Genomic DNA, 21,952 nt, shown 5'->3' with positions numbered 1-21,952 from the left:
CACACACAAACACAGGGACATTTAATTTCTTTATTAATTTTGTAAATGATTTGAGCTGGTGTACAGGGTAGATTATCTATAGATGTCATCGGATTCCATTTGATTAAAAGGATTGTACATTTATATACGTTTTCCATATTTGACCTCTTCATAACAATAAAAAAAGCAAACAAAACAAGTTAAAATACCCACAAGACCCCTATTTTTCCCAGGTTTCAGGCATTACCCATAACTCAACAGTCTCTTGGTAGCTATGATGCCAAAAGTACATCCATAACATTACTATAATCCCGTTGACAAGGGTGCATAGCATTCTAAGTAAATATATATTTTCATATATTATATATATATTCATTTATATTAAAAACATTTTCTGTGCATGTGCGCAGTTGCATTCCTAAGTATTGAGTAATATGCTATTGCGTTAATAATGTCTTCAATACATTCTAAAGGAGTATATGTGTTCTCTAGTTTTTGCAACAGTTAATATTTTTTGCATGAACTTGGTTTATGTCGTCACCTCCATAGTCCTTCAGTTCATGATATTTTCACTATAACTTTGAATAAGTCTAAAGTCCTATCCACTCCTACCTCTCATTGACTCCTCCGCTCAACCTGTCACTGTGTGGAAGGAAGCCTTAGAACTGGCTCAATCTCTTTTTGGTTATAGGGAGCAGGGATGGAATGGGGGTGGGCGGTGTTGAGGAAAAATGCTTGCCATCTAAAAAAAACCTAGCAAATGAAGTCCCCATGTATTGTCAGAGAGTTGTCTAACACTCTTCTCCCATAGATCCACATAGCCCAGTCTGCTGTCCCTGTCACCTCCCCTGCAGAGGGAGGGATAGATGATCAAATGTCTCAATACAAAATCCTGAGCTGAAGATCTGTTCTCTTTCTCTTTCTCATTCTCTTGTTCTGATCATGCATGGATGGGTATTGACTTATGAATATGTATGCATATATAAGAGTGTTCAGTTTTATACAGTTTCTTTGATAAACAACAGATCCTGAGTTCTGTAGATAGACTCAAACAGCCTGACATCTAGCCTTCCTACTCAACTAACATCTACAGAGCAACACCTTACATTCATTATTTGTGGCTACAGAGGCGGGTAAAGCATGGACCTCGACTGGAGATTCATTTACATGTATTATTATTGCAGAGTGTTGATTTATATACTCGCTGGAGTGTTTGTGACACATTTTCCTTCAATATGAGAAATGTAATGTATTAGATCAGTTACGGTACAGTGCCAAGATGATCTATACATCTAATATGATATAATGTACTGAGGTAACATTACTGTGACCATGTTTTGTATGAATTAGGTTAGGGACTGGAGAGCCTCTGTTATGTCCACCAGTAGTGTCATATCACTTTCACACCCATGCCGATTTACCTCCTTCAACCCTGCACTGTCATTTGTCGAAACTAAATGCTGTTGTACTGTGTCAGTCTCAATTGTACTTACAATCAGAGGACTCATCACATGCATTCACGCACACAACATTCAAATGTTTCCTTAAAGTAAAATATGAATGTCATTAAGGCTTAAATCAACAATGAGTGGACACTTTTAGCTGTTTTTCAGTGTTGCTACATTCCCTTGATGAGTTTGAAAATGATACATTTGACAGCTTGCATAAAACTCAGGGAATGGCTGGTATGAAGTTAGATTCCTTGCCCCCCCAACCTTCAAGCACACACAATCACACACAATCACACACAAAAAAATAAACACTGTTGGGACTGGGAGAAAAACATTTGGATTAAGAGAACTCTCCAACAACCCATAACCAGTTACTCAGTCCACTAACATGTCTCCTTGGTCTACTTTACACAACCACAACTCTTTCTGTTCCATGCAGCTCAAGTGGATAGCAAGTGGGTTACTCGGGTTCTGGCATAGCTCCTGATCAGACAGTACATCTAAAGTCAAAGTAGTGAATGATAGTGATCATAGTGTGATCATAGTGTGCACACACACACACACACACACACACACACACACACACACACACACACACACACACACACACACAAAGACCTACTCCTTCAACCAAAGTTATTATTGCTTTCCTTTAAACAAACATCCAACAATACATTTCTGATGGGAAACAGGGTAGGGTTGTACAGACATGAAGAGAGGGGTGAGAGGACAGGAGCAAGGTTTGGGGTGGGTTTGTGTGGGCTCACAGTTGTGGGGTCAATATTACAGTTTTTTATCACAGTGATTGGTGGCTGGCTGTCTTCGCTAAACTTCTGAGAGTTGCCAACAATACAAACAACACTTACAATCCCAACACTTACAAATCTCAGTAGCTACGTTCCTCTCTCTCTGGCTGACTCTCACCTGTAACCAGCTTAACCAAAGCTACATTATTGCCTATGGTGGTCAAGTTACTTATTTACCCTTATCGAATGACGGGTAGGTGCTGAGATGATCTGTAAACTCTTTCTTGGATATATCCTGTGATATCAGACAGAAACACTGTCGCTGTTGGACAGACACAGCAGAGGGGAGATGCTACATTAATTATTAGGAAACCCTGACCCCTGCTGGTAGAGGACAGGACTATTACATCCACATCGATAGGGACAGGACAGGACTGCTACATCCACATTGAGAGGGACGGGGGAGTGTAGGGAGAGGTGTAGGGAGGATGGGGTGTATAGATGCCTGAAGTGGGCTGCATACAGGAGATGGTGGTGACAGGATCCACCAGACAAACTAGACTATAGCTGTACACATACTGTAGGGTAGGGGAAAGGCCTATTCAAAGTCCTAATAATTGCACCAGCATTTACTCCAATAACATTCACCTTGGAAACACACAAACCACTCAAGGGGAGGTTGGTTATGGGGTTGGGGATGCAAGTCAACACAGAAACTCCTCTTCCTAAAACACAAAGAACTATGAAATGTTTCTGAAGCCAATAATGCCCTGTGGGTGAGATGAAGGGAGCAAAGGGAGGGAGCACATGAAAATCACAAAATAACAAATAACCAGACAAACAAAAACTGACAGATAAAACAGGCAGAATGACACGAAGATTGTTTTGTTTGTTCTTATGTCCACACAGATCAAGATATATAGAATATGCACATTGAGTTAACCAACCAAGAAAACCAGGGCAGATCTGAAACAGCATCATCAGCATCGCATGAAGGTTTTTGTGACATAAAACACACGTAACACTCAGTCACGTATCATTTAAGTGCATATAGTATGTACAACACCAAAATCCTAAGTGTAGGCTACTGGAGTGGGACAGTGGGACATAAGGCTGAAACTAGCCTGTGGTGATGTTTGTTTGCTAGAAGAGTTTGATTAGTGTGACAGGGAGAGGGGAGCAAACCTTTGCCTAGAGATAATTCAGAGTATTTAACAGACTCCCTTTTCAGAAGTTTCACAAACAAACACTGCCCTTTTTCTTCAGGAAAGGGATGTATGACATATTCACCTTTCCCTACACCCCCCCCCATAACCCCTAGTACTGTAGTTAAAGACAGGCCATGCGCCAGCAGTCATTCATGCTGATACATATAACAGGAAGCACGTTTTGGTTGCTAGTTTTTTTGTTGTCTCTGTTTGGTTTTTGTTTTATACGAAATCATGCTTCTAGCCTAGTAGTTAATGTTTTTTTGATAGTTTCTTAAAAAAAAAAAAGTACGAAAACTACAAGTACATCCATTTCCTTCTCCGGTGCGTGCTGATCATCGGCGTAGCCGTTGTGGTTGTCGTTATTATGAAGTTGGTGTTTTGTCATTCAGATCTCCTTTTATCTCCATTATTACACTCCTCTTCATGTGCACTCTTCCCCTGTCTCCTGCTGCCGGTCATGTGTCTAAGTAGGGTTGTTTTGGTGTGGGGTTCAACTCCTGGAGGGAAAGAGAAACAAAGGTTCATATGGCACAAGGACAAGCCTCCCATCAGTGTGAGGAGAATCAGACCAAACAGTTATGTTTTTTTTCGGTATGCAGTTCTCTCTACTGTTTGTAGAACCATCTGCAACTGGACATTTGTAATATAACTGTTTTCTGTAATCAAGAACAAAGAGATTATCGGCAATACCGGGTTAGCTAAAATCTATGGCGGCGTTTTCCATTAGCCAAGCAGTAACCTCGTATGGAAGCATTCACATATTAGGGTTTCTAACCGTAGCTAGGTCAGAGCTTGTCAGAGCTTGGATAAAGAGGCAATTTAACCCAACCTTCCTTTCAAGCTTGGAAATAGGGGACTCCAGACACCAGAGTCATATATACATTGCCTTCAGCAAGTATTCATAAGTTTCATACCCCTTGACTTATTTTACATTTTGAATTCAAAATGGATTCAATACATTTTTTCTCACCTAATACCCAATAATGTTAAAGTGTAAAAATGTTCTTAGAAATTTTGTGCAAATGTATTAAATGAAATAGAGAAATATCTCATTTACATACTGTATGTATTCACACACCTGAGTCAATACATTTTTAGAATCACTTTTGGCAGCGATTACAGCTGTGAGTCTTTCTGGGTAAGTCTCTCTAAGAGCTTTGCTCACCTGGATTATACAATATTTGCCCATTATTCTTTACAAAATTATTCAAGCTCCCATCAAATTGGTTGTTGATCATTGCTAGACAACCATTTAAATCTTAACATAGATTTTCAAGACGATTTTAATTCAAAACTGTAACTTGACCACTCAGGAACATACACTGTCTTCTTGGTATGCAACTCCATTGTAGATTTGGCCTTGTGTTTTAGGTTATTGTCTTGCTGAAACATTCATTATTCTCCCAGTGTCTGGTGGAAAGCAGACTGAAGCAGGGTTTCCTCCAGGATTGTGCCTGTGTTTAGCGCCATTCCATTTATTTTTTATCCTGAAAACCTCCCCAGTCCTTAGTGATCACAAGCATACCCATAACATGATGCAGCCACCGCTATACTTGGAAATATGGAGAGTGGTACTCAGTAATGTGCTGCATTGGATTTGCAGCAAGCATAACACTTTGTGTTGAGGGCAAAAAGTGAATTGCTTTGCCACATTTTTAGCAGTATTACTTTAGTGCCTTGTTGCAAACAGGATGCATGTTTTGGAATAGTTGTATTATGTGCAAGCTTCATTCTTTTCACTCTATGTCAATTAGGTTAGTATTGTGTAGTAACTACAATGTTGTTGATCCATCCTCAGTTTTCTCCTATCACAGCCATGAAACTCTGTAACTGTTTTAAAGTCACTATTGGCCTCATAGTGAAATCCCTGAGTGGTTTCCTTCCTCTCTGGCAACTGAGTTAGGAAGGACGCCTGTAACTTTGTTGTGACTGGGTGTATTGATACACCATTCAAAGTGTAATTAAAATGACTCATGCTCAAAGGGGTTTTCAATGTCTAATTTTTTTATTTTTTTACCCATCTACCAATCGGTGCCCTACTTTGCGTGGCATTGGAAAACCTCCCTGGTCCCTGTGGTTGAATCTGTGTTTCACTGCTCGACTGAGAGACCTTACAGATAATTGTGTGTGGGGTACAGAGATGTTAAACACTATTATTGCACACAGAGTGAGTCCATTAAACTTATTTTGTGACTTGTTAAGCACATTTTTACTTCTGAACTGATTTAGACTTGGCATAACAAAGGGGTTGAATACTTATTGACATTTCAGCTTTTCATTTTTAATTGATTAAAATAAAACATTTGAAAAACATAATTCCACATTGACATTATGGGTATTGTGTGTAGACCAGTGATAAAAAAAATCTAAATTTAATCCATTTTAAATTCAGTCTGTAACACAACAAAATTTGGAAGGCACTGTATCTATGGCTATAGGGGGCTCTATTTCCCCTGCTTTATGAGAGTGTTGTGCATTGTTAGTCAAGTATGTGATTAGTCTGTTTATAATGTATGTTTTTCTGTTTTACTGACCAAAGTGAAACTTAGTGTAGTAGGTGACATTTAATAGTGTGCCGTCTCTGGTCGGAAATGTCAGCAATCAAAGGAAAGCTACTGCATTCCTCAGAGTGCAAATTCATGGGACATGTTTCTCGTCTGGGTGACACACACACATGCACAAAGCAAGTCAAGCTTTTACACACATTCACACACCCATAAACACAGGTGCTCCAGATTGTTTTCATTTGAAAGAACAACTAGCCTGTCAACTTTGACCTTTGAAAACATTCTGGATACCCAGCACCCTTTGCCATTCTAGAACTACATGCCATGCCATCTGTAATAGGCACAACAGTCAGCGCTTACATAAACACAGGGTGAAAAATACTGCATGTAGCTAGGCCTACTGTATTTTTCTTATCAAATCCAGTCAGACATGTACTCTATGAGTACTACACCCCCAAACAATGACACACATTGAACTGACCTTCATACCCTGCTGAATACCCACTAACACAGTCTACACACACTGAGCACAAATTCAGCTGTAGTTTAGTCTCTCCGAAGACATTAGGACAACAAATGTGCTGTACATCCATGATCCAACTGTATATGACACACCGATACTCATCTACAACAAAACTTTACACACTAATATAATATATATATATAATATATATAGTTCTATGTTACTTTCTGATAGAATATTTGGAAGTGCTGTAGACAGGGGGAGATGGGCAATTAAGAGACAAAGGGAGGAAAGTTCAAGGCCATAGGCGGGAAAGGCTGAGTCGGGACTTGTACCTCCGTTGCCAGCACAGATCTATAGTCAACATTAAATGTGAATCTACTAAATGGATACCACACCACAGTCATACTGTAATATAATAATGCACAGTAGTGGCATCGAATGCAAATGATACCGTATTAGTTCAAAGCTAATCCACATCAAATGTCACTCTCCACTGCAGTACTAAAATTAATACTGCATTACTGTAACAACATTATCAGGTCTATTTAAGTCTATTTAATCCAGACAGAGAGGCAGGATTAACTGGAGGAGCCCTATCCCAGGTGAGAGGTGTCTCATTGGGTCAGTCGGTCCCGTACCTGCGGGGACGTGTCACTCTGCCACTCTGTCTGCATGCCTCACTGCTTTACTCTCCGCAGACTGGCACATTTCACTATCTGAGCACCCTTCTTCACATCCACAATATCCGGCTACATCGGGGGGGGAGAGACAGGGGCGGAGGAGAGAAGGATAGGAGAGGGCCAGAGAAGGGGTGGAGAGGCAGAGGAGAGGAATATGGGAAGATGAGGGACAGAGACAGATGGAAAAGAGGATGAAAGTAGGATGGAAAGGTGGAAGTTAAAGTTAGGGGGATTTAGTGGGAGAACAAAAAGATGGAGAGGAGCGAGAGGGAATCAGGAGATAGAGGAGGGAATCAGGACATAAGGAGAGATAGAGGAGGGAATCAGGACATAAGGAGAGATAGAGGAGGGAATCAGGACATAAGGAGAGATAGGAGGGAATCAGGACATAGGGAGAGATAGGAGGGAATCAGGACATAGGGAGAGATAGGAGGGAATCAGGACATAGGGAGAGATAGGAGGGAATCAGGACATAGGGAGAGATAGGAGGGAATCAGGACATAGGGAGAGATAGAGGAGGAAATCAGGACATAGGGAGAGATGGGATGGAATCAGGACATAGGGAGAGATAGAGGAGGGAATCAGGACATAGGGAGAGATGGGATGGATTCAGGACATAGAGGAGGGAATCAGGACATAGGGAGAGATAGGAGGGAATCAGGACATAGGAGAGATAAAGGAGGGAATCAGGACATAGGGAGAGATAGGAGGGAATCAGGACATAGGGAGAGATAGGAGGGAATCAGGACATAGGGAGAGATAGGAGGGAATCAGGACATAGGGAGAGATAGGAGGGAATCAGGACATAGGGAGAGATAGGAGGGAATCAGGACATAGGGAGAGATAGGAGGGAATCAGGACATAGGGAGAGATAGGAGGGAATCAGGACATAGGGAGAGATAGGAGGGAATCAGGACATAGGGAGAGATAGGAGGGAATCAGGACATAGGGAGAGATAGGAGGGAATCAGGACATAGGGAGAGATAGGAGGGAATCAGGACATAGGGAGAGATAGGAGGGAATCAGGACATAGGGAGAGATAGGAGGGAATCAGGACATAGGGAGAGATAGAGGATGGAATCAGGACATAGGGAGAGATGGGATGGAATCAGGACATAGGGAGAGATGGGATGGAATCAGGACATAGGGAGAGAGAGGGTATAGTGGGACAGTGTGTGAGAAGGGAAACAGGAGGTGGTGAAGAGGTGTATGAAGAGACGATGGAGAGGAGAAGAGGTTAAAAGTGAAAATTGAGGTAAGGAGCGAAGAGAGAGATGAGTTGAAGACAACAAAAGGAGAGGAATGGAGAGAATTCAATGATGGAAAGACAGCCAAGCCAAGAGAGTTGGGGTGGGGGTTGGGAAAGACAGACAGGAAAAGAGAGTTGGGGTGGGGGTTGGGAAAGACAGACAGGAAAAGAGAGTTGGGGTGGGGGTTGGGAAAGACAGCCAAGCCAAGAGAGTTGGGGTGGGGGTTGGGAAAGACAGACAGGAAAAGAGAAAAGGGAGAAGCATCAGAAACATTGACATGGAATAGAGAGTACTGCAGGTTGGAGTGATACAGTGATACAGCACACAGTCAGTTAATGGACCAGAGTCTTTGAATGGATGGAGGTAGAGAAGACAGATAGACTGACTGTCTATGTGGGTTACTGAAGGGGAAAGAATGGACCTCATTACATTAGCACAGCAATAGAAACCAACCAACACCCAGCCATTCATATCAACTGGAGAGAAAGAGACATTTATCTATGTACTGACTGGAGACAAAGCAGATATCCATGACTGCTGTTAGGAAACCTGGAAGTATTCGTTTGTTCTTTCAGCCAATGCAGAGAGACAGTGCAAGCTATCAGAGCAAGATAAAGTTGTGGATTATTTGGTTGGTCCTACATGCAGGTCAGGACATGATGGGGAAATTAAGCACGGATGAGTGAGGCTTGCAAGGTGGATGGATAGTACACTACAGCAAGGGGAAGCCAAGAGGATAGTACACTACAGCAAGGGGAAGCCAAGAGGATAGTACACTACAGCAAGGGGAAGCCAAGAGGATAGTACACTACAGTAAGGGGAAGCTAAGAGGATAGTACACTACAGCAAGGGGAAGCCAAGAGGATAGTACACTACAGCAAGGGGAAGCTAAGAGGATAGTACACTACAGCAAGGGGAAGCCAAGAGGATAGTACACTACAGCAAGGGGAAGCCAAGAGGATAGTACACTACAGCAAGGGGAAGCCAAGAGGATAGTACACTACAGCAAGGGGAAGCCAAGAGGATAGTACACTACAGCAGGGGGAAGCCAAGAGGATAGTACACTACAGCAAGGGGAAGCCAAGAGGATAGTACACTACAGCAAGGGGAAGCTAAGAGGATAGTACACTACAGCAAGGGGAAGCCAAGAGGATAGTACACTTAAGCAAGGGGAAGCTAAGAGGATAGTACACTACAGCAAGGGGAAGCTAAGAGGATAGTACACTACATCAAGGGGAAGCCAAGAGGATAGTACACTACATCAAGGGGAAGCCACGAGGATAGTACACTACAGCAAGGGGAAGCCAAGAGGATAGTACACTACAGCAAGGGGAAGCTAAGAGGATAGTACACTACAGCAAGGGGAAGCCAAGAGGATAGTACACTACATCAAGGGGAAGCCAAGAGGATAGTACACTACAGCAAGGGGAAGCCAAGAGGATAGTACACTACAGCAAGGGGAAGCTAAGAGGATAGTACACTACAGCAAGGGGAAGCCAAGAGGATAGTACACTACAGCAAGGGGAAGCTAAGAGGATAGTACACTACAGCAAGGGGAAGCCAAGAGGATAGTACACTACAGCAAGGGGAAGCTAAGAGGATAGTACACTACAGCAAGGGGAAGCTAAGAGGATAGTACACTACAGCAAGGGGAAGCCAAGAGGATAGTACACTACAGCAAGGGGAAGCCAAGAGGATAGTACACTACAGCAAGGGGAAGCCAAGAGGATAGTACACTACAGCAAGGGGAAGCCAAGAGGATAGTACACTACAGCAAGGGGAAGCTAAGAGGATAGTACACTACAGCAAGGGGAAGCCAAGAGGATAGTACACTACAGCAAGGGGAAGCTAAGAGGATAGTACACTACAGCAAGGGGAAGCTAAGAGGATAGTACACTACAGCAAGGGGAAGCCAAGAGGATAGTACACTACAGCAAGGGGAAGCCAAGAGGATAGTACACTACAGCAAGGGGAAGCCAAGAGGATAGTACACTACAGCAAGGGGAAGCCAAGAGGATAGTACACTACAGCAAGGGGAAGCCAAGAGGATAGTACACTACAGCAAGGGGAAGCTAAGAGGATAGTACACTACAGCAAGGGGAAGCCAAGAGGATAGTACACTACAGCAAGGGGAAGCTAAGAGGATAGTACACTACAGCAAGGGGAAGCCAAGAGGATAGTACACTACAGCAAGGGGAAGCCAAGAGGATAGTACACTACAGCAAGGGGAAGCCAAGAGGATAGTACACTACAGCAAGGGGAAGCCAAGAGGATAGTACACTACAGCAAGGGGAAGCCAAGAGGATAGTACACTACAGCAAGCATTCTTTTTTTCTTCCTTTTGTTTGTCGCTAAGGGGGTTGGGGAATGATAACACAGGTTGATCTAAATTACAAACACACATACCACATTCACACACCACAGGCCATGCAGGTTTAGCCCACTATGGTCTAGTTTGGACTAGCAGAGGAATCTATATATCCCAGCACAGTAAAGAGTTCCTAGTTCCCAGCTACACCCTAGTCATCTTCTGTAGTGGTTGATTGCTACATTGAGTCCCTATACACATTCAAGGCAGTATACATGGGTCCCTTTAGTTTGAGTCCACTTTGTGAACCAATGCTCTTCCCATGTCAGTTGACTGTGTTTGTTTAGAGTCTCAGCCCCTCGTACAGTAGCCCAGGTGAGTGTAGCCTGGCTGATGCAGGTCAGTGGCCCACCTTGCTGCTCAGGACGGCGTAGTTCATGAACTGCTCCGCTTCAGCCTCCAGCTCATCCTGCAGAGAGCCATCCACGCCCACTGAACGCTCCTGACACCCCTCATCACCTGAGCCCTTCCCCCTGCGCACCACTTTCCTCACAATCTACGCCACACACTCACGGACACACACACACACCAGGGGAGGGATAGAGAGCAGGATGATAGGGGGTGGTGGGAAAGACAGGTAAAGAGAGAGAGAGAGAATGAGAGAAATGCAGGGAAGGAAGGAAAGATTGAATGAGGTTGAACCTACACGTAAACTCACTAGATTGAGTTCTCTGTGTACCTCTCACTCACAGCAAAGGACCTTAATGTTCATTACAAAACACTGTCCTGGTTATATGTATCATCCTCCTTATAGCTGTGACCCACAACCTTTCATACAGTAACTACACATGACTGTGACACGTCATTTTCCCATGCCGCGATTACAGAATCATGACATGGGAATAAGTCAAGGCATGATGATGAATGTGATGGTTCTTGATTATCAATGTGATAATCATTTCTATGAGGATGAGTGTAGTGAGTTGAACATGAATAGTAACAGGGGGGAACTGGTAGATAAGCCACAGTGCAGGGCTGTAGAGTAGAGAGAGGCATGCTGGGATAGATATCTGACCTTCTTGGTGACAATGTTTCCGTGCTCGTCTGTGAACTGTTCCTCGCTCACTTGTTCCCCTGGGAGATCCTTGGCCTCGTCACCCTACGGGACAGACAGCATGTACTGAACATCACAAAACAATACTGTAGTACACATGGTATATTGTACTACATCACACACCTGCTCATATATTCATGGCAAATGAATCAACAGTACACACTTACACAGTAAGTGTCTGAGTCTGACTCAGAGAGAAAACCAAGAGTCGAACAGAACGAAAAGTTTCCTGGAATCTAGAGCACTTTAAAATAGCCCCCCAGAGAGAGAGAGTCTCATCATTTAGCCATTGTCACCAACCCCAACCCCGCGAGACAGAGAGAGAGAGAGAGAAACAACAGAGAGATATACAGTAAAGATCAGGGGATCACTAATGGCACTGCTGTGGTGTTAGCACTAATACAATCACAGTGGATGAGGTTCATGATAATGCAGCTATTACTCCCTAATAACATGGGAGGCGCCAGCACAGCTATTTATAGTCTTAAAAGGTCCCACAGCTTAACTAGTGAACACAGAGCTAGACAGCTTTTCCCATGTGGTTATGGGAAAAGCTGCCCTATCCCCCACAATCCATAGAGGCAGGAATGAATAGAGTTATTAGAGGTGTTGAGGAGGAGAATATGATAATGGGGTGGTAGACGACTACAGTCCTTATTAGGGCCGGGATGATGCCAGTATCGCGATACTCGTTAGTATTGTGACAAGGAAACAAAGCATGAAGTAGATGTAACTTCTTTAGGAAAACAGCCCTAATGTTGGAAACAAACATCATTATGTCATCCAGAGTCACATTTAGTTATTTTCCAAGCTTTAGCACACCATTTTTTACATACAGCAGGTTTTTAATGGACCAAAGAGTTTGGTCTGCTTTGTGCTATAATTTTTGCCATGGAAAAAATATTGCGATACTGGTAATGTCACAGCCCTAGTCCCTATTACAGTGAGTTTAGAGACTGAGCTGAGCTCATGTCACGCCCTGACCTTAGAGAGTCTTTTATTCTCTAATTTGGTCAGGTCAGGGTGTAACTATGGTGGGTACTCTAGTTTTTGTATTTCTATGTTGGCCGGGTATGGTTCCCAATCAGAGGCAGCTGTCTATCGTTGTCTCTGATTGGGGATCATATTTAGGCAGCCTTTTCCCACTGTTTTTTGGGGGATCTTGTCTATGTATAGTTGCCTGCGAGCACTACATTAGCGTCACGTTTCGTTTGGTACTTTATTGTTTTTTATATGTTTCACTTCTAATAAAAGATGATGGAACCATACCACTGCACTTTGGTCCGAGTCTTACAACAACGAACGTGACAGCTCATAGGTTTAAAAACTCACAGTTAGAACACACAAGTTCAACCATTCACAGCCACAACAGCACGTATAAGGCCTGTATAAGTGGGTCTCAACTGTAGGCCTATGGTTTGTTTGAACATCCCTAGTTTTCTTCTTACCTCCCTCTGTCACTATCCCATCTCACCTGGCCAAATATGAACAATACGATCCAGAGAGATGTTCCTTGAAAATACTGCAAAACAAAAGTTGTGCAAGCTGCTTCTATCATGTATCCTGTATAATTAAATTCTACAATATAAATGAATGACTGTTTTATTAACACAATCTTTGCTCACTGAACCCATTACAGGGGAGAAATTGCATTGTCAGAAGTGAATGCGGTAAACAAACAGAGAGGTATGTCTCTCCACTCGCTCCTAACCAACATTTCCCTCTGTCGCAGCCAAACCTTAAATCACCTCTGAGCTACACACACACACACACACACACACACACACAATTTGTTTCCACCACGCTTTCTTTTGATGTTTTTCCATTGCTAGTCAATTCTCTCATCCTTTCCTTCCCCACCCCTCCCCTCCCCTCTCTGTGGGGTACCTTGAAGATGACCCTGCGGCGGACCACACGGGTGGTGACGTTCTCCTCCTCGTCGGCCACACCTTCAGCCTCACCCAGCTCGCGGTCCAGCGCAGCGTGCACGTAGGAGAGCACAGAGCGCAAGGAGCCGCTGGCTATATGGATCACATTCTGACAGCTTATCACCAGGAAGGCCAGCAGCACAAAGCTGAAGAGCAGCTCAGTTACCATGGCCCACATCACTGCCCCTCCAAGCTTCTACCTCTGGGCAGAGTGTGTGCAACCAAGCGATCCAGTGGAGCACACTACACACCCACAACACACAAACACAGGCCTGTGCAGGCTCTCGTCAACTCTCCACCGACACTTCTCTCTGTCAGTCTGGAGCAACAGCTGCACCCTCGGCGCCTCCGCTTCTTTCAACGGGGCTGGCGTCGTCTCCTTCTATTTCTCCCTCTGGTTTGTGTCCCTTCTTCAGCTCTACTCCACCGGACCCTGTTCCCTCTTTCTCTGGCTCCTTCTCCCCTGCTCTCTGTCTGTCAGCTGGTCAGTAGGAATGGCTGACCCATGCCATCAGATCCAGGCGGCTGCAACCTTGGGAGGCTCCTATTTCCTCTCCCTCTCTTTCGATCATCCTCTCTCTCTCCCCTCGTCTGTGCTTTCAAAACCAAACCCTCTCACCCTTCACCCCTCTGCTCTCTCTCTCTCCCAGCCATATGATCCGTAGTCTTTAAATACCTCTGGCTGTTCTAGAGAGGTGCTCTGCTCTGCTCTGTAAGTCTGAGAGGCTGAGTGGCTGAGAGGGAAGAACACTGAGACACTTGCACCCCGACCTTCAGGCCTCCCTCAGGAACTCAAACTATTCTCCCTCTGGTACACACAACTTACATTATTACTTCTCATGGCACGTAGGTATATATTCCACCACACATACATACGTTATTATTCTGTAATGGTTTGGGATCAATTTCACTCACACAGTACAGTAAGATGCAGATAGTCTGCAGCAAGACCATTTCCTGCCACTGGTTCTCCATGGGAAACAATGTTATCTGTGGTAACTGTACCAACACACTGGCAGTCACAATATAATCACCTATCAGGGATAACCCAGCGACTCAAACAGCAAAAGTCCCTCTTTGCCCTCTCACAGCGCAGTAAAGTTGACATGTCCTTCAGGGTGCTCTGATTGGTCTGATGCAGTGCCAGTATACCACAGTAGATGACACGTGTGATGGGGTGGGATTGGGGATCCAGTGACAGGGGCTGCTATATTTGGCTTGACAGGTTGTTCCTGCCCTTCTTGGGCCTTGTGTGTGTGTTTATATGGGTGTGGGATTACAGTACCATAAATAATGGAATTCAGTCATAGCCTACTGCCACTGGGTTTGGACTCTGGTCAGACAACTCCTACAGCATTAAAACAGTTTTTACATGATGAGCTGGATCATTTACAGTCCTGTCCATACCTAATGTATTATAGCTGCCTTTAATCTATGTTTACTAACCATCTCAAGGATATGTCAAAATGCATACTTGGGCCAGAGTTATTGTACTTCATTTAAGTTTCGTATAAGATGTGATAGCTAAGATAATAGCATGGGTTTCCTACTCACCTGCCCCCTCAGGCGTACTTCGTCCCAGGTCCGCAGCTCTGGCACCCTGTGAGGGAACCCCAGGCCCTTCTCAAATGGCTGGGTGCCTCTGAAGTGCCCACGCAGGATCTCCGTGTGCCCCATGTCACGCACTGGCTGAAGCAAGGCCTCTTGGGACACGCGCGACTGGCTGGGGTCCATGTCCATGGCGGCGCGTACTGATGACATCATAGAGTCCATGGCCTGCCTGGGTTTGGCTGTCTGCGAGCCCACCCAGGCCTGAGTGTGGTCTGTGACAGGTTGCCAGCCTGGACCCGACTGCTCCTGCAGGTAGGACAGGAAAGAGCCTCCACCACCTCCACCGCTGCCTCCAGTACCACCACTGGACCTAAGGAGGCAGAGGATGAGTGAGAATAGGAGGAGAGAGATGAAGAGAGGTGGAGAGAGAGGACAAGTGAGAGGAGAGAAAGGAGAAGTGAGAGGAGAGGAGAGAGTCAAAGAAGGAGAAAAAGGCCAATGTGTATCAAATGTGTGTCAAACATAAGCTGACGCTATTATTCCTTCATAGAACTCTTTTACCAGAACTAAATATTGTATTATTAGGTTAGGAAACACAGCAACATTGACCTGTCCTGAGGCTCAGTGAGTTGTCTCAGAGGTGAGTGTCTGGACTCTGGACCACCCCCTGTCTGGCCAGTGCGGTGTCCAGCTGAGCTGCAGACTGACTGACTGAGGTCTGAGGACACACTCACCTGTCTCCATTACGATCTGCCACGCGGCTCAGACCGGGCGACTCGCTCAGCCGGGCGTACACCCGCTGCTGTTGTCCTGCAACAAGAGAAAGCCCTTCCTCTGAGCCTGTCCCTCCTCCTCCTCCTCCAGCTCCATCTCCATCTCCACCCGTCATGTTGCCTCCGACCGCTGCTGCCTCCGACCTCACGACATTTGACACTTGACCTTTGTCCAGCCCATTAATGTTGTTGACCGCGGCGGCGATGGTGCCTCCGAACGAAGAAGGTGTGGCAGGGGTGGCGGTGCTGAATGAGGCAGGGGTGGCAGGTGTGGCGGTGCTGAACGAGGCAGGGGTGGCATGTGTGGCGGTGCTGAATGAGTCAACAGCCCCCATCTCTGAGTTGTCCTCCACCAGCTCCATAGATCCACTCAGCCCCCCACCGCTGGCCCCACTGCCCGGCCGGCCCAGGCTCCCATACGGCAGCCCCAGCAGCCCCTCCGAGTCGTCGGCATTGCTGCACTCCAGCGAGGAGTCCTCCACGGCCACTAGGGAGGGGCTGTTGCCAGAGGGCCACACCTGCACATCGGACATCTCCATGAGCGTGTCCTCCTCAGTGGTGGCCATTGGAGCACACTCCAGACTGGAGACTTCCTGCCAGTAGGGCTCGTTGCCCAGCGGGGAGGGCAGGCTGTACTGCATGGAGGGAGGGGAGAGCAGCTCCTCCTGCATCAGCCCGTAACCTGGAGCGACACAGAGAGAGGCACACTGACACGGGCCCCCCGCCTTGCCTCACCTCGCCCCCCACCTCACCCCACCAACACCGGGAGGGACCCCAGGGCGGGGGGGATGTGCCCCTGCCCAGGAGCAGGGCAGCCAGGGGAGGTGGCAGAGGGGGAGCCCAGGGGGCAAGGAGGGAGAGGGGAGAGGAAGGGGCCAGACAGTGGGATCTCAAGAAGAGGTGCAAGGAGATGGGGGCAAGGGAGCAAGGGGGGCTTCTGGGGGGGTTAACAAGCCAGATCAGCCAGCACTGACAGTGAGAGCAGCAGTGGAGGCAGCAGCAGACACACAGCCAGAACCAGAGCCAGAGCCATGGCCAGAGCCAGGGCCAGGCAGAGAGACAGACCAAGAGAGAGAGGCCCGCTGGTGACTGGTGCTGCTCCGCTGTCTGCCACCTGCAGGTAGAGGGACAGGAGTTACTGCCTCTGCCCCGAACCAACCTGGGGCTGGGACACACACCTGTCCGCCTGGGACACACACTTAAAAACACGTACACATGCCATACACACGTCCATACACACAAAGGCTTACCCAGACATACACACACTAACTGTCCCACACACGCACCCACACAAACCAGGCAAGTTAAATATTCTAGTCAGGCTGAACAGCATGCTTGCAAGCAATCTTGTTCTTCAACAAACGCACACTCACCTATCCACCCACCACAACAGATATTACAGTACAAACCTTAGAAAACAAAAAAACACAACCACATACAGGTACACACTACACACATACACACACCACACATACATGTTTATATACAGTTTCATTTATTATAGCTCACAGCAAGCATAGCTACCCCAAACCCCATTTTATATCAACAGGGAATCTAACGTTGAGAATTTGCTATGCATGATGACTGATGAACCTTTGACTCAAGTCACTCCAACAACACCTCTAGTTGAGAATCGACATTTCTTGTCTGGTATCATTAAGAGTGCTTTAAGTTTTGAACATGCAGTGGTGTGGTGCAGTAAGCATGGTACGTTCTCTTTCGTGGACAGCCTCTGAACAAGAGAACGGTGCCAAAGCTGCTTTCTGTCTGCTCTCTTCCAACTCTCATGCTAGCTCACATTTCAGTGAGAGTGAACTAAATATCTACTGTATGAGAAATGACCTGAGAGAGATACAGTGGGGCAAAAAAGTATTTAGTCAGCCACCAATTGTGCAAGTTCTCCCACTTAAAAAGATGAGAGAGGCCTGTAATTTTCATCATAGGTACAATCCAGAAAATCACGTAGGATTTTTAATGAATTAATTTGCAAATTATGGTGGAAAATAAGTATTTGGTCACCTACAAACAAGCAAGATTTCTGGCTCTCACAGATCTGTAACTTCTTCTTTAAGAGGCTCCTCTGTCCTCCACTCGTTACCTGTATTAATGGCACCTGTTTGAACTTGTTATCAGTATAAAAGACACCTGTCCACAACCTCAAACAGTCACACTCCAAACTCCACTATGACCAAGACCAAAGAGCTGTCAAAAGACACCAGAAACAAAATTGTAGACCTGCACCAGGCTGGGAAGACTGAATCTGCAATAGGTAAGCAGCTTGGTTTGAAGAAATCAACTGTGGGAGCAATTATTAGGAAATGGAAGACATACAAGACCACTGATAATCTCCCTCTATCTGGGACTCCAAGCAAGATCTCACCCTGTGGGGTCAAAATGATCACAAGAACGGTGAGCAAAAAACCCAGAACCACACGGGGGGACCTAGTGAATGACCTGCAGAGAGCTGGGACCAAAGTAACAAAGTCTACCATCAGTAACACACTACACTGCCAGGGACTCAAATACTGCAGTGCCAGACGTGTCCCCCTGCTTAAGCCAGTACATGTCCAGACCCATTTGAAGTTTGATAGAGAGCATTTGGATGAACCAGAAGAAGATTGGGAGAATGTCATATGGTCAGATGAAACCAAAATATAACTTTTTATATTAGTGTTTGGAGGACAAAAAATGCTGAGTTGCATCCAAAGAACACCATACCTACTGTGAAGCATGGGGGTGGAAACATCATGCTTTGGGGCTGTTTTTCTGCAAAGGGATCAGGACGACTGATCCGTGTAAAGGAAAGAATGAATGGTGCCATGTATCGTGAGATTTTGAGTGAAAAACTCCTTCCATCAGCAAGGGCATTGAAGATGAAACGTGGCTGGGTCTTTCAGCATGACAATGATCCCAAACACACCGCCCAGGCAACAAAGGAGTGGCTTCGTAAGAAGCATTTCAAGGTCCTGGAGTGGCCTAGCCAGTCTCCAGATCTCAACCCAATAGAAAATCTTTGGAGGGAGTTGAAAGTCTGTGTTGCCCAGCAACAGCCCCAAAACATCACTGCTCTAGAGGAGATCTGCATGGAGGAATGGGCCAAAATACCAGCAACAGTGTGTGAAAACCTTGTAAAGACTTACAGAAAATGTTTGACCTCTGTCATTGCCAACAAAGGGTATCTAACAAAGTATTGAGATAAACTTTTGTTATTGACCAAATACTTATTTTCCACCATAATTTGCAAATAAATTCCCAAAAATCCCAAAATTTGATTTTTTTTCTCCTTTTGTCTGTCATAGTTGAAGTGTACCTATGATGAAAATTACAGGCCTCTCTCATCTTTTTAAGTGAGAGAACTTGCACAATTGGTGGCTGACTAAATACTTTTTTGCCCCACTGTAAGTAAAGTAAAGTAAATGAAAAGTCAAAATCAAGGTCAGGAAGACCAAAGAAACTTTTTGATTAGTTGAACAACCATCAGCTAACCATCAGGCTTCGACAGATACAGCGGTACTGCAGTTGAAGAAAAGTTGTCCATTCAGTGAAACTAACTAAGTATGGCTATAGTAAAATACTATTGTGCAACAGTAGCTGCTGTACTTCTCTGCAACTGAGATGACCATGAGGATCATAAAGATATTTTGAATCAGACAAATAAACCCAGTGATGAATGGATATGTATATTTAATTCTGACTGACCAGTGGTAGAAATGGAACTGATTACATACTGGCATCAACCGAGAGAAGATACTAGATTTAGCATGAGGTGGAGAAGACAAGAGCTTTGAGGAGGGAGTGGAGGAGGCAGCAGTGTGTGTGCAAGCGTAAGAACACTATGTGTGTGTGTTTGTGTGTATGCATGCGTGAGAGAGAGGTGCAACATGATTCATTGTTGCCGGTGAGTTATGTTGAATGTGCAGTAGGTATGAGGGACACCAGCAGGCCTTCTGGAATTCTCATCTCTCTGAGTTACAAGACAGCAGAACCTCTCTGAAGATCTCCCACTCAGAAGGCCATACGACCGGGGAGGCTGTTTACATGTGGGTCACAAGTTCAACACATTTCTCTATATCAGTTATTCACATACCAAGCGTCCTTCAATAAGATACACGTAAACCCTGTACTATAGAATTCTCTTAACATTTCCACAACCTTTCAGACTTCCAGCTGATAAACTTTCCTATATACATTACTCTATAGCCAGTGGGGTGAGGATGATTCATGTCATATAAATATCACAGTATACTGTATGTTTGTAATACCATCTTTTGAGGTTGTGTATGTTGTTACGGAACCAATAACTATCCTGCTAATATTGTTGCACTTGCTAAGTTTAGGGGTCTTAGTCTTAGTTAACTGGTCTGTAACCTTATTTAAGATGTGCATGTATGTGAGAAATCAGTGTATGAGGACGGTTGTATGTACATGTGCCCATGGAGACAGCCACCTTACCTTCGGTCCAGGACTAGCTACAGATTGTAACACCAGATAATGTGAATTAACAAAAAAATGATGTTATCCGTTATACTGGGAGTTATAGGTTTGCCTGTACAAAACGTTGTCAGAGATTTTTCAACTAGCCTGGTATTGGCGATACTATCTTCGTTCTCGATTTGTTGAAACAGGAGTCTCCTAAATTGTCTGTGTCCAGTTGCAAGGAGTCTGTTTGAATTTAGACAACGATCCGTAATTATAAGAAGTAAAAGTTTTGCTCCATGAAGTAATCCAACAATGTGTACGCTGCCATCTTATCTATTTCAAGTCTTCTCTCATTGATCGAGACAGGTGTCTGTCATCATGACATGCAGCACTTTGGGGTGGACACCCACTTATCTCAATCAATGAGATAAGTGGATTACTTTATGGAGCAAAACATTTATTTTAATAACGGAGCATTTTTAAAATTCAAACGACTCCCTGCAGCTGGACACTGATATTTTATGAGATTGCTTCCACAAATTGAGAATGACGGTACCATCGCTAATACCAGGTTAGTTAAAAAATCTCTGGTGATATTTTTATGGGCAAACCTGTAACTTCCAGTATAATGGATATAAATTTCTTCGGGTTAAACGACATTACCTGGTGTTACAATCTATAGCTAGTCCAGGGCCAGCTCTGTCATGACCTCTTGGTCAGCCAGTCCAAGCAGATTATTCATATGTTCATGGTGACAAAATAAATATGTACAAAAACCAAACTATAAAAGGCATGCCAACTAAAGAGGTTAACTAACACAAAGAAACAAACAAAGACAGCCTGAGAGGCTTCTGGCCTCCTCTCTCTCCAGGACTGACAATTATCTTGATCGCTGGCACCTGAGGAAATATCAAAGCTTCCTGGCAGAACAGACTTTGACCCGGTTGGTGCTGCCACCTGGGGATGGAGTTTGGAAGGATATCCTGGTAGTGTGTTAGTCTATGCCCTAACACTAACCTTCCCCTCATATCATAACAATGTGCACTTGAATAATCTAAACACTTATGGTAGCTGACAATAGTGCCTCCTGGTGATCAATATGTTTCTACTGTACATGGTTTTAGATTGTCTGTTTGTTTATCTTACAATCTAAAAGACAGTCTAAAATCTCTGTGTTAGTGTGTGATCCTGCCATCCAGTCTCGTTGCCATCCAGTCTGGTTGCCAGTCCTTCTCTCTCTCTCTATGTTTGTGTCTGGGGGTGGTGTCACTCCCATGGTCAGTTGGACGGTGACAGAGAGAGGGAGGAGGGGATGGGGGATTATTAGAGTGTGTTAGTGAGAAGGAATGAACATGGTGGCCTGACCCTCCTGGTGAAAAGACAACACATTGTAAACATAGAAAACTGGCTGAAGCTCACATACAGAGTGAAACACATACAGTCACACACAGACTGGAAAAAGGCACACACTGAAATACACAAAGACAACACACTGGACAAAACACATAAAAACACAGACACACACACACACACACACACACACACACACACACACACACACACACACAC

The 21,952-nt window shown here is 44.8% G+C and overlaps 1 protein-coding gene across 20 annotated transcripts in view; it reads right to left on the bottom strand.

The window, feature by feature from the left end:
- Nucleotides 1-16: 16 nt before the first annotated feature.
- The window catches only part of LOC118358384 (ankyrin-1-like), a 209,168-nt gene continuing 187,232 nt past the window's right edge, over nucleotides 17-21,952 (bottom strand). For 13 of the 20 annotated variants that reach the window (XM_052478819.1, XM_052478820.1, XM_052478812.1 and 10 more), the window contains 6 exons: nucleotides 15,926-16,646; nucleotides 15,195-15,561; nucleotides 11,674-11,757; nucleotides 11,011-11,154; nucleotides 6,999-7,109; nucleotides 17-3,884 (listed from right to left, as the gene is read on the bottom strand). In XM_052478819.1, coding sequence (XP_052334779.1) covers nucleotides 7,038-7,109; nucleotides 11,011-11,154; nucleotides 11,674-11,757; nucleotides 15,195-15,561; nucleotides 15,926-16,646 — 1,388 coding nt within the window. In that variant the 3' untranslated portion in view covers nucleotides 17-3,884; nucleotides 6,999-7,037. Of the gene's footprint in view, nucleotides 3,885-6,998; nucleotides 7,110-11,010; nucleotides 11,155-11,673; nucleotides 11,758-13,599; nucleotides 14,259-15,194; nucleotides 15,562-15,925; nucleotides 16,647-21,952 lie in introns of those variants that run through there. The other 7 variants (XM_052478827.1, XM_052478815.1, XM_052478821.1 and 4 more) reach the window with 7 other exon arrangements.

The sequence above is a fragment of the Oncorhynchus keta genome, chromosome 25 (genome assembly GCF_023373465.1).
Source record: "Oncorhynchus keta strain PuntledgeMale-10-30-2019 chromosome 25, Oket_V2, whole genome shotgun sequence".
In the NCBI taxonomy this organism is placed as follows: Eukaryota; Metazoa; Chordata; class Actinopteri; order Salmoniformes; family Salmonidae; genus Oncorhynchus; species Oncorhynchus keta.
The sequence above is the reverse complement of the archived record's forward strand: the minus strand, read 5'-3'. Positions and strand labels throughout refer to the sequence as shown.